The following is a 12,595-nucleotide window of genomic DNA, read 5'->3' on the forward strand; positions in this document are numbered from 1 at the left end:
TTAATATCAAAGTATCATCAGTATGCGTATCTTTTTAAGGATTAAAACAAAAGCGCTTGTTGAAAAATTGACGAGTTTGAAGTCGCGTTTACTCGAAAAATCTGACTGAGAATGACGTTGAGATTTTTCTAATATTTCATAACGTTCTTTTCGGGACAATTTTTTTTTTTTTTATCAAAGTGGCTTCATCGATTCTCAGCATAGCGGCCAATTTAACGTAATAAAGTCTTAGATAATGGCAACACAAAAAAAAAAAAAATAAAACGGGCGCTTGTAATCAAATGTGCCGCTCACGCAAAGGCGAGGTATAGCATGCGGGATTTCGCCGCGGGGTCGGAATTAAACAATATGTTAAACAATATGTCCAGAAGTGTCTGATTTCGATTTCTGCAGACGTGGCTCGAGAGTGTGTGGCGCGCGAGACGCGTTTATTCCTCCCGGTGGCTCTCTCCCGCTTGAATAACTCGTCCGATACGGCCCGCTATTAATAGCTGCCAATTAGCGATGGATAGAGGCGCAAACGTCGATTATAGAGCAAATTTACACTTTGCACTCAGCCCTTAATTGAATTGATGCGTAAATAGAAACGCACGCTATATCAGAACGCAAACTGAATAAATATTGGAGAGCGATAACTAGCGATTGTCTCTTTATTATTATTATTATTATTATTATTATTATTATTATTATTATTATTATTATTTCGCTGGGAATCATTTTTCTTCCTCGATTCGCAGAAAAATCGAGAGCTCTCGCTTAAATTCGAAACTTTCGACCGAGAATAATTCCTCCTTCTCGGTCTGATCTCAGAATCAACGCGCTCGGAACATTATTCTTTTATGTCGAATTTTTTCCAGACCGGAGCGCCGTTGCTGGAAATCGAATGCTTATGCACATATACGAATGAGTCAGATCGACGCGCAACGACATACGGCTTTTACAAAGTGTGAGAGATCCCCTCTTGGGGATCGTTAAACGCACGAATATATCACGCGCGCGTGAGGCAATTTGAATAAAGGCGTGCATCGCACAAAAATACCGGAGCTAGAAACACGAGATTCCCCAGAGATCATCCCCCTTCTCTCCTTTCTATCGTCGCTCTGACGTAAACGGCTTAGTCGCGAATATCGGTTCTTAGCCACGTAAGACTTCGGTTATCCACCCGAAAAAGAATTGTCGAGGAAGGAACTATCGCGAATGATTCCGCGAACGTACTTCCGGAAATGTCTAGCCATAGGACACGGAATACTTTTTACTTCCTGCGCGAATGTTATCTTCGATAAAATTTTTCCAACGGCCATCGTCATTTGATTTTGCATTGACTGACATTTCACACAGAAAAGAAATTGGTTCTTCTAAATGAAGACTATATATTCTCATATACAAGTAAAAATATTATAAGCTTCTTAAAAAAATTTTAATATTGATGCAATAGAGAGATTCTCATATGTAAACAAAAAAAAGTAATATTTGCATCAATATAAATTCAATCAAATCAAGCTTTTTGAAGAAAAAGGAATCTAAAATTTTTAAGAAGATTATAATATTCTTGCTGTAGGAGAATATTTTTCTTGATTTGATTGGAGATTAATTTTTTCTGTGCATTTCTCCGCATTTTATATCCAATCGATCACTGAAAAAAAATAATCTTACAGTCCTTAAGTTGTCTAAACACGAAAAATTAGGTAAAATAGATAGAAATGACTAGCAAGCGCTGCGATATCACATATATTTTATATATTTTGTATCTAATCAATTTAGATGACAGAGACATAATTTATATCTAAAGAATTTGTAAAATTTAGCAAGAAAATCTCTCTGTGGCGTTCAATCAAATAATGACTGTTCACACATCTCCTATAAAAGTGGTTTGTGTGATTTGGTTATGAGACGTAAATTTTCTTGCATATATTGCTATCGCTGCTATTAAATTATATAAATTCTACATATGCTTTAAGTAAAACGTTTTACAAAAAAAGTCACGTCTCATAACCAATTGTTGGTGATTTTAATGACTTTTAATAACAGATGCTTCGGGCATGGAAGGGGATGGAGAGAGTTTGCGCTTCATTACACGGTTTCAGGGACAATTTTCTTAATTCCCTTTCCGCCGCGTGATTCACGGTCTCGGCGCGCCCTTGGCCTTACCGTGATTGTGTCCTACTATAGCGACGAGTGTGAGAGCGAGAGAGAGAGAGAGAGAGAGAGAGAGAGAGAGAGAGAGAGAGAGAGAGAGAGAGAGAGAGAAGAAAAGAAAATTCAAGAGTGTATCTCGCGCCGCGACGGATCCGGGGAGCGGCTCGGCGAGAGAGAGGAAGGAGGAAGAGGAGGGTAAGAGGGAAGGATAAATGAAACGCTGAACGCGTGCGCTACGCGTCGACACGGCTACGGTATGCCAAGGTTAAAGCGACTTACGGCAAAAGTTTTAACGAGTCGATCCGATTGCCGCGCCGGCGGCCGATCGCTCGAAAGCGCGCGCGCGCGCGCGCGCGCGCGAGCGATCCGCGTGCGATCGCTCGTGAAATTTCGTATATCCCCCTATAACGCGAACGAACGGACGGGAGCGAAAGTGCCCCGTACTTTCGCGTACCGTCCCGCGTGTACGTGTGTTGTCCCACAAAGCGAACGTCGTGCGCGCGGGTCCCCCCGTGTTATGCAAACGACGACGACGACGACGACGACGACGACGACGACGACGAGTCTCGCGCGCGACCGCGGATGATCCACCGCGACGCACGACGTCCGTGCGATCCGATACGCGATGCGTACTTACGTACTTGTATATACATATGTGTTGGGCGTACGAGTCAATTATCATCGATCGACACGCGCGAAGGAGTGTCGCTATGCTAATTCCGACCGGCGACCGCGCGCGGTCGTATCTCATTCCTGTCGCTCGCGCACGTACGAACGTACGGTCAGAAATAGAAAGTAATCGGTAAAAAGTTTGGCGTAAAAAAAGCCGCGATAGGAATTCTCTATCTCATTCCGTAAGCCGTTAATAAAAACCGAGTTTATTTTCTTTTTTTCCTTTTTTTTTTTTTTTGTCGGCTCGGATGTTTTATTTTCAATTTTGTGGCGTAAAATCAGCATCATGATATTGATCGATGGTTGTTTTAATTCTGATTATATCCTTGCAGCATAATTGCGAGATGATCGCGCATCCTAAAGGACGGTCCTTTATCTTATAGGAAATCCTTTTCTAATTAGGATTTCAATGTCTAATGAATATATTTTTATAATAAAATATATAAAATATAAATATATATAAATGTAATTTGTCTGTCGTGTTAATTACATTTTTTAATTTTTTTAACTAAATTTATCCAAATTTATTTTCATTTTTTATTTATTTTGAATTTTAAATTCTAAATAATTTAAATCAAAAATTTGTTCCAATACAGTCGAATCAGTTTAAAATTATTAGAAAACTGCACAGTATCTCATTGTGGTATATTGTAAAAAAAAAATTTCGTAATGCACAGAATCCTGACAGATCTCCAAACTGATTTGGAAAACGTGTAAAAACAAAGCTTTAAAACATTCAAATTCCTTGTTCTTTATCTTCTCGAAGAAAATATGGTCACCATAAGTGTAACATAAAATTCAACATTCCAAGCATAGCAAAGTCGAAAATGCGACATATGAGAAACATTTTCGCAAGAATATATATGTAAACAATAATGCATGTAAATGTATATAATATGCATATAAATAATTATGTATGTGAATATAAAAATATTGTAACCATTATCTATTTGTGTGTAATACAAACACGCTCGATACGTACGCTCGTGTTTTACGTGACCGAAGATTTCCGGAAATCGAGTCCCACATCCGGCAAACCCGGCATTCCTTTCTTTTCTCGTCGGTGAATGCGACTTCAGAATTCTTTCGATTGACAATTCATTCCTTTCGCACGACTCATTGTTAATTCGATATATACGTCCCGAAGAAATGTACCAACGATAATAATTAATTTACTCTTCTTTTGTATTACTCATTTCTCATGACATTAATAAAAATTTAATTCTCATCGACAAGTGAATTCATTATTCGTAATTATTAATTAATGAATGTCTCGATGGTAAAATTAAAATAATATTCGATAGCCAATCACATTCTAGATTTTATAACTATAGAGATAATGAAATGACTAGTAATATTGATATAACGCTACGTTATCCTCTCGTTTTTATATCGTATTTATTTAATCAAGTCGGGAGTTTGGTTAGACGAAATTTTATGCTCCAGATTATTGATAAATTTAGTACATATGCGGACTTATATTTGCAGATTGCTTCATCCATGAATTCGAGAAAAATCACCGCACAATCAGCATGATTTATCGACTTCGAGAAATTCTATATAGATTTCTATATAGATTCTATATAGATTTTTCTAACTCTATCGGAAAAATAAGTAAAATCTCTTTTATTTTTTCTTATGTGAAGATTGCTAAGTAAACTGAACAGCATCTTTTTGAAATAGTCTTATTGAGAAAAGTCATACAAAAATATATCAAAAATACTGCAAACTTGTAAAAAAATAAGCCTTTCTCACTTAAATAGAATTTTCTTATTTAATTATTAAGACAATTGTTATTCAATAAATCCGTAATAGTACGAAGCCAGTCAGTTTTTTATTTTCAATTAATTTTTCTTAGATATTTCTTCTACTCGGAAATACTAAAAATAATTACAATAATTACAAGCACTACTTTGTACATTGTAATATTTATATTTTCTTTTTTTTTTTTATTGTTGCAGGTTTACTAAACCTCAAACATTTGCGGATTGTATCGGGAACGAGCTTCCCCTCGGCTGGGAGGAGGCATACGATAAACACGTGGGTGCCTACTACATCAATCATGTCAATCGTAAGTTTTTATTCTATATCTGATCGAAAAAGTGCGCGAAAAGAACGATCGGATACCTGGCTTGCGATACGAGAAGCGATTTTATTTCGGAATTTTATATCTGTGTCATAACGCGTGCGCACGTGCGTAGATTTACCCATGCATTTTCTTATCCGATCGCGATCGATGCCTTCGTTCAGGTTTACAGAAGTAGCCAACGTTTAAAAAAATTAAATTATAGAGCGAAATAATATTTAGAGAAAAAATGCAATTAGTTATTTGAGATTTTGAAAACCAAATTGAAGTTACTTGTCTTTATCATATTAACATTAAATATCAATTTTGTTCAAGACTTTGTTTTGAAGTTTCTGACATCCAACATAATTATATTAGTATAGCATTAAATTAAATAATAATAATTATGCAATAAAACGTATGTGCGTTATTGGAATAATATTGAAGAGTAAAATATTGTTATTTATTTTGAAAAATACTCGCTAAGAATGTCTTAAGTATCAATAATTGGCGAGATAAAATCTCCGTTTTTATTAAACATTAAACGTCATTGGATTTAATATCCGCAGAGACAACCCAACTGGAAGACCCAAGGCAGGAATGGCGGGCCATTCAGGAGGCCATGCTACGCGAGTATTTGCACATCGCACATGACGTACTCGAGGTAAGTGCAGAAAACAATTGGTCATAAATTTTTCGCTTAAGTTGCTTAAATTCCCGCGAAAGCGGAATTGATCCGTTAATTCCGACTCTCTCATCCCCGCCGTGTCGATGAACCTCCCACGCTCTACCGAGATTAGAGACACAGAGGGAGTGCGAGAGCGAGGAAGCGAGGGGGAGGAACTGATGGAATTTCAACGAGGGTCGGCGAGGGCGGCAGGAAGTCAATCCGTGAGAAATCATGTTACTTCCGGTCATTCGCCGTACCCTCGTGCACAAGCGCGACGGCGTAGATTAACACGCGATTAACCGCGTTCCGTCCCCTCCCCCCTCCCTGCCCCCCCCCCCCGCGTGTAGAATGTGCGTACCGTGAGTGCGTAGATTTGCAACCGGATTGAGGCAATGGAAGCTGACAAGTTTTTCATTTTCTTGCGGTCACGTGATTTGCGCGCTTTGCAATTGACGAGAAAATTCCTCGAAGGTAAATATTATACGTATGTACAAGGCAGACGAAATTGAACATAGTTTTACATCTTTATCACTTTATCGCATTTCTTTTAACGTATCGGTGATTCCCTGTATATTTTTATATATTTATATCTAATTTATATATTTATTATCTAATTTATATATTTATATCTAATTTTACGTACATATTTACGTACGCAGATACGGCCGTACGTACGTGACTTCGCCGCTTCGCCGTTGCTTGTCGACGTTCGTAGACGAGAGAGATTTCTTCGGTAATACATAATTAAAGGATCGCGACAGGTAGCTAATTCGAACATTCGCGAGCGAAGAGAGGTACTTTGGTATTTCGCCGCTGACGCCAGTCTGGACCCGCGCCGGAATGCTCTTACGTCACGCGCGACTGCGTTACGAATTTTTGGTGGAATGTGCACCAGGTGAGAGGGGCAGGGGCAGAGAGAGAAAGAGAGAGAAGGGAGAGAGGGGAGGGCGGGAGAGGGAGGAGTACCGGCTTTAATCCGAGAGCAAACGAAAGATACGATAATAATATTTATCGGCGACGGCGGCGGCGGCGGCGGCGGCGGCGGCGGCGGTGGGTGCGCGGGTTCCGGGTGGACGGAGAGGAATGTCGATGTACGGTATATTTATTTTGGGCGGAATACTGCGGCCATGATGTCATCGTCGATTTTCGAGAGATTGCCTGTGTGGCCGGGGCCGTGCGATTCTAGTTTCGGGATCCCTTACGTTCAAAAGCAGAAGCCTCCCCCCTCCCCTTTCCCCTTGCCCCTCATCATCGTCGTCGTCGTTGTCGTCGTCTCGTCGTCTCGTCGTCGACGACAGCTGCTCTCTCGCCGTGACGTACGGCGTGAAATTTGCCCGATCTCGAAGAAGGGAGATATTTTAGCCGATTACACAAGAGACATTCCAAATTTTCCCATTAGCTTAGAGATTATGTATTTAAAATAGATCGATCTAAAATCTTCGTGGACACTTTTGAAGGGACAACACGATGTACGTGGAAAATCTTGACGTTAAAGAACAAGAACAGATTTCCCGCAGGAAAAAATTTTTTAATTTTAAAAATTTTTAATCTAATATTAATTGATATTAATTACGACTGTATACGTAAACGTTCGTGATAATAAATATAATTAAATATAATTTTATGTAATATATTAATTTTCTAACAGTAATATTGCCGAAAATTAAAAGCCGAAAAGAAGTCGAACTTTAAGTATTCGTACACACAATATCTGTAAATTTTAAAACTGGAACTTTTATATTTATTCTCTTCGTACTGTAATAAAAATGGGTAAATTCCTCTTATTATGATTTAAAAGAAAAAAAATAAGGGATTGTGTTGTGAAAAAAAAAAGGAAATACTTCGTGGAATTACTTTACTAGTGCGAAATAATGGTGCGTTATGGAAAATACACAAGTTGGCAAGCAGGTAATTTACTCACAAGTCTTCTCTCTTGGGATGCTTCCTCTTCGAACGAGGACATTCATTATTAATAATGATAAAGTGACCAAAGTTGAAGCCTCGAAATCTCTGTCGAGATATCTAGTCGGTATAATTCGATGTTTAAATCAATGTTCATTAGATAATTTTTAGAATTATGCGGAATATGTAAGATAAGCTCGATCTATAAGAAGAAGCTCGAGCCTAAAAGAAGAGAAGAACTCGTTGCTTAAAGAAGGAGACTAATGTCGGAAGAAAATTGATATTATTTTAAATTTGCACGGCTTTTAAAATTGTGATATATAAAAGTAAAAAAGTTAAATCGCGCCACGCTTATATCTCTGTAGAGCCAGATAAGGCACATTTGTCCTCTTAAATTGGGCGAATTTCACGCTGTGCAACCACGCGGCAAAGTCCGCAGACTAAACTGTTTCTCGCGCGTTTACGCACGCTGCGTTTACTTCTTTTGGTGAAAGAAAAAAAAAAATTATCCCGGAGAATAGATACGAGTCTGATTTTTTTATGTTACCTGACTTTGTAAGAATTCATATTCACAATGTGTAATAAATTTCTTCCGACATTAGTCTTCTTCTTTAAGCAACGAGTTTCTTCTCTTCTTTTAGGATCGAGCTTCTTCTTATAGATCGAGCTTATCTTACATGTCCCGCATAATTCTAAAAATTATCCAATGAACATCGAATTATACCGACTGGATATCTTCAGAGATCTCAAGGCTTCAAGGCTTTGGTCACTTTATCATTATTAATAATGAACGTCCTCGTTCGGAAGAGGAAGCATCCCAAGAGAAGAAGACTTGTGAGTAATTACTGAAAATTTTAGATTCGGTTATACCAAAGACTTTAAATATCATCGAGAAGTCTCTCGCGCGGGGAGACCCACACAATTCTAGAAATTCAGCAAGCCCGAGAGCGCTGACCGTACAATACAATATCCAATAATTTATTATAGTTTGCCTCCGTTTGATCCATTAGCCAATTTTATTGAGTTTCTAGCCACTATAAAATTTCACCGTTCCCGAATCCGAAAAACACGTTTAACGTCGGGGTAAACATGTTTACGCGGCAATGGTATAGTGCGTGTATATCCACGGCGGTGGATACATCCTTTCGCGTCACAAGCAAATTAACAAGCAACGCGGTATAATCCTCGCGTGCATATGTATGCGTGGGAAATAAGATATCCAAACCCAGATCGCTGCCAGGAGATAATGTGTGGGTTCTCACATTCTTAAAATTCTTGAAATATTCCGAGCAACGTTCCCATCAAAGATACACAACCCCGATACGACCGCAGAATTTTTCCCTCCTACATATTTCTCAAAACTGATGGATAAAAACTGTAGGCTTCTTCCTTTCAGTCAGGTGTAATAAATAATTTATAAATTGTTTCCTACCCCCTTACCATTAGCGCTCGAATCTGGACCTTTTTTTTTTTTTTTATAGATAATTAAATACAAACGTGGAAAAAAATGTTATAATTATAGAACATATTATTATCAAAAAAAAAAAAAAAAAAAAAAAACTATCATAAAGATTTACCTACCATTTGTCATCATTTAATTCTTTAACGCACAATTTTTAAATTGAGCCCACTTCCAACATTTCGTAATTGATCAAATAATTAATTTTGATTAAATGCACTATACACGCGAAGGGTTGTATCTTGTATAAAATGAACAGAACAGTAGGATCAATTTTCCATCAATAATAATAGATAATGATTCTTTTTCTTTCGCGCGAACACTTTTCCGCGGGAACATAATCGCGCGCGAAATTGCGCCGCCTGGGAGTAGTTTCACGTGCTCGAAGGGACTTGCAGGGTACCGAAGGGAAACTCGCGGCTTCCTTCCTTGGGAAGTTTCACGCGTACATACGCGCCGTACGCGCAGAGTGCGTGAGTGCACGCTCTCGCGCGCGAGCGTAACGCGGAGAGCCGGGGCTTGCATTCCGATGCAAATAGCCCTCTCCGCCGCCCGTCCTCCTCTCTCTCTCTCTCTCTCTCTCTCTTACTCGTTTCCTCTCGTCTGCTCTCCGGCACTCGCGCCGAGGCAGTCCGCGCTCGTCCAAGCGACGAATAAGTTGCGGGCCAGTAGCGTCTCGTCGCGTCTCGGCGCCGCGAGGCACACGATGTAAAAATTTGCTTTCTCGATGACTGCAAAAAAAAAAAAGAAAAAAGCGGGTTTTGCCCGGGTTACCCGATTCGCGATGCGCGAATCTGTGTGAGGAATCTGTACATTATTTATGGCGCATTATCACAGCGCTATTACGCTTGATCCTTTCAGATCTGTCTCGCACTTTAGGATGTAAATAGTTTTTTCAAAAATTATTTCAATTCAGCTCTTAGACGGACGCAGTATACTCAGACACATCGTATATTCCATGTACATGTATACATATATTTTTTATTATAAATTTTAATTTATTATAAATTACTTTATTATAAATTCTTATTATTGTCCAATGAATTCTATTTTTTTTCGATTTTTATATAAAGTAATAGTTATAAACGGAAAGAATCAGGACTTTGAAGGAATTATATAAACGTGGATGATCTAAACGTATTGTCGCCCGTACATTCGAGTCGATATGCACGTAATGTGGAAATCACTCATGCGGGATGTGTACGTCAGACGAATCTGCACGTGATATTTTTGTGCAGCATTATAAATCAATGATATTTGAATCAACATTATTGAATTTATGATCGGATGAATGGAAACAAAACACATTTTGGCATCTTACACTTAGCCGTTTTATGTATTCCTTTCACTTGAGACATCAACGAAAATTTTTAAAATTTATGACCCATAGTATTTTACAAATTTAAGATAATATATTGTCTATTCTTTTCTTTTTTTTTGTTCTCTTTTTTTCTCTTTTTTTTCTCTCAGCGCAAGATTTATCGAATAATTTGTCTTACATAATTTTTATTATAATTTAGCTTGTCAAAAGATGAATTATCATGAATTATCATAAAAGATTTTATCGCATAGATTAAATAAAATGCAGCAGAAATAGAAACTTAATTCACGATGTCTTCGTGACGACTGTCTGTGGTCTGACGATGAGTGGCCCCCGCGCATTCGTAAGAGGATTGTGTATGACGTAATCTTCAGGAATTTCGAAAGTTTAGATAAGAATTCGCGAGAGACGCCACGATTAACCTTGATTGAAGGAGTTTGCTTAAAGTTACGCCACTCTATGATTGATTTCTTCACTTTGCGATCGGAATTTTTAGCGACACAAAAAAAGTTTCGCAAGAAGTACTTTTAATAAAAAAATGACAATAAACAGAAACGTAAAAATATCCATTATTGAACGTATATATCTGTCATATGAATCAAACGACTCGATTTGTTCCTGGAACTAATCGTTTTATGGGATAATGGCATTTCAGTATCTAGTAGTATCGCGATGCGCGATGAATGATTAGTAAAACTTCAGCCTCGAGTACTGAAATAATTACCAAATCATAAATCTCACGTTCGTTCCGTATACGATCGATAGCTTCATTTCAATTCGTGATATTTCCACGGCATTCGCGAGCATTCCAAGACCGGAAAATCCAGAAAAATTTACGGCCTTTAATCTCATGGGAAAAAAAATGTCAACGCCTCCTTGCCGATGCAAGTTTTCTCTTGATATCCGATGCCGAGCAAAATAAAATTGTGATGTAATATTCTTCGTTAATGGCACGAAAGTTGGAATGTATGATTGTAGATAAGAATTTTTCTTTTTATATCTTGTATAATAGTGATATCAATATAGTGTAATCTTTTTTAATCAATAATAATCAAGCCACGTCGAAACGTTAAAAAAAATATTCATGTTCCAATTCTTTTTTAACACCTGGACGATTGTGCCGTTGTAATTTTCAATAACAAGCATGTGCACACAACATGCAAATTACAACATCTCAAGAAATATTGGTAATAAGGATTAAATAGGGATTAAAATGTCAGGAGTATTGCGCTTAAATTATTGGTCCTTTTCGATCGGATACGAGCCAAAGTGTCAAGATTTCAAGGTGAAAGTATCGATATTCGGCTCTAGCGTCGTCCCCCCGTAATCCGTCGAGAGAGAAAGACTCGAAAGTCCGACGCAACCTCGCGGCTCAGGAATTCAATGAATTTTGTGTGTATCATAACGCAAGAAACATTCCTGACTCGAATCTGACATTTTTCGGACGGACGTACGGACGGACAAGCCGCGCTTTGCCGGGCTTTGCCGGTCCCCTAGAGGCGCGCGGGCCCCGTTTCTTACACCCCCTCTCCAACGCGTGCTGCGGGCCTCATCCGGGGGCCTCGAGCAGCGCAGCATCCCGCTCTCCCCTTCCGCCTCTCTCCCCTCTCCCTTCTCCCCCTCCCTCCCCCCTCTCTCTCTTTCTCTCTCTCTCTCTCTCTCTCTCTCTCTCTCACACACACACACACACACACACACACACACACACACACATACACACACACACACACACACTCTCGATCCCCACTTCCACATTTCTCGTTCTCTCTTTCTCTCTCCCCGGCTCTTCGTGATGCCCCGTCGAGAAGCAGCGAGATGCGAGAGGAATGTTAATTGCCATTTATTTTTGCCCGCTCGGCCCGTACCGCTCGTCGGCTCTCTCGCGCGGACAGATACAAAACCGATTATGACACCGCCGGAGGAAACTGCGAATGCCTCGATTGCCGTAAATCATATCGCGGATCTCGTTCGAAAGCGCAGGTGCCCGGACTTTCTTCGCGTTCCCTCCCTCCCTCCCTCCCTCCCACCGTTCGTTCCTGCCTTCCCGCCCCCGGTCGTTCCGTGCCTGCCCTCCCCTTTCGGTCTGTTTCGATCGATCGATGGATCGATCGGGAATTTCATTCTTTCGGGGCGGCGCGTACGTTTTTTCCCGCCACGGGACTCTCGTTTCTCCGCTTGATGTTTCAACTTGCGTCTCTCCCGACGGCCGCCGCCGCCGTCGAAATTGCGGCTGCCAGCCCGTGAAAATCGCCCGTGTGTGCCAATGTATCCTAATTTAAACCTTTTATTTCTGGCAAGAAAAAATTCTGGGAACGTTGAAATATTCAGCTGCGATGATTGCCAGCCGCGGCGCGTGTACACACGCACACA

General features: G+C 39.6%; 1 protein-coding gene across 1 annotated transcript in view; it reads left to right on the plus strand.

The window, feature by feature from the left end:
* The window catches only part of kibra (WW and C2 domain containing protein kibra), a 66,394-nt gene that overhangs the window by 20,643 nt on the left and 33,156 nt on the right, over window positions 1-12,595 (plus strand). Inside the window, exons 2-3 of the mRNA XM_089075455.1 lie at window positions 4,770-4,879; window positions 5,443-5,537. Of these exons, the coding sequence (XP_088931581.1) occupies window positions 4,770-4,879; window positions 5,443-5,537 (205 nt within the window). The remainder of the gene's footprint in view (window positions 1-4,769; window positions 4,880-5,442; window positions 5,538-12,595) is intronic.

The sequence above is a fragment of the Pogonomyrmex barbatus genome, unplaced genomic scaffold (assembly GCF_055798465.1).
Source record: "Pogonomyrmex barbatus isolate J1 unplaced genomic scaffold, ASM5579846v1 scaffold19, whole genome shotgun sequence".
NCBI classification, from domain to species: domain Eukaryota; kingdom Metazoa; phylum Arthropoda; class Insecta; order Hymenoptera; family Formicidae; genus Pogonomyrmex; species Pogonomyrmex barbatus.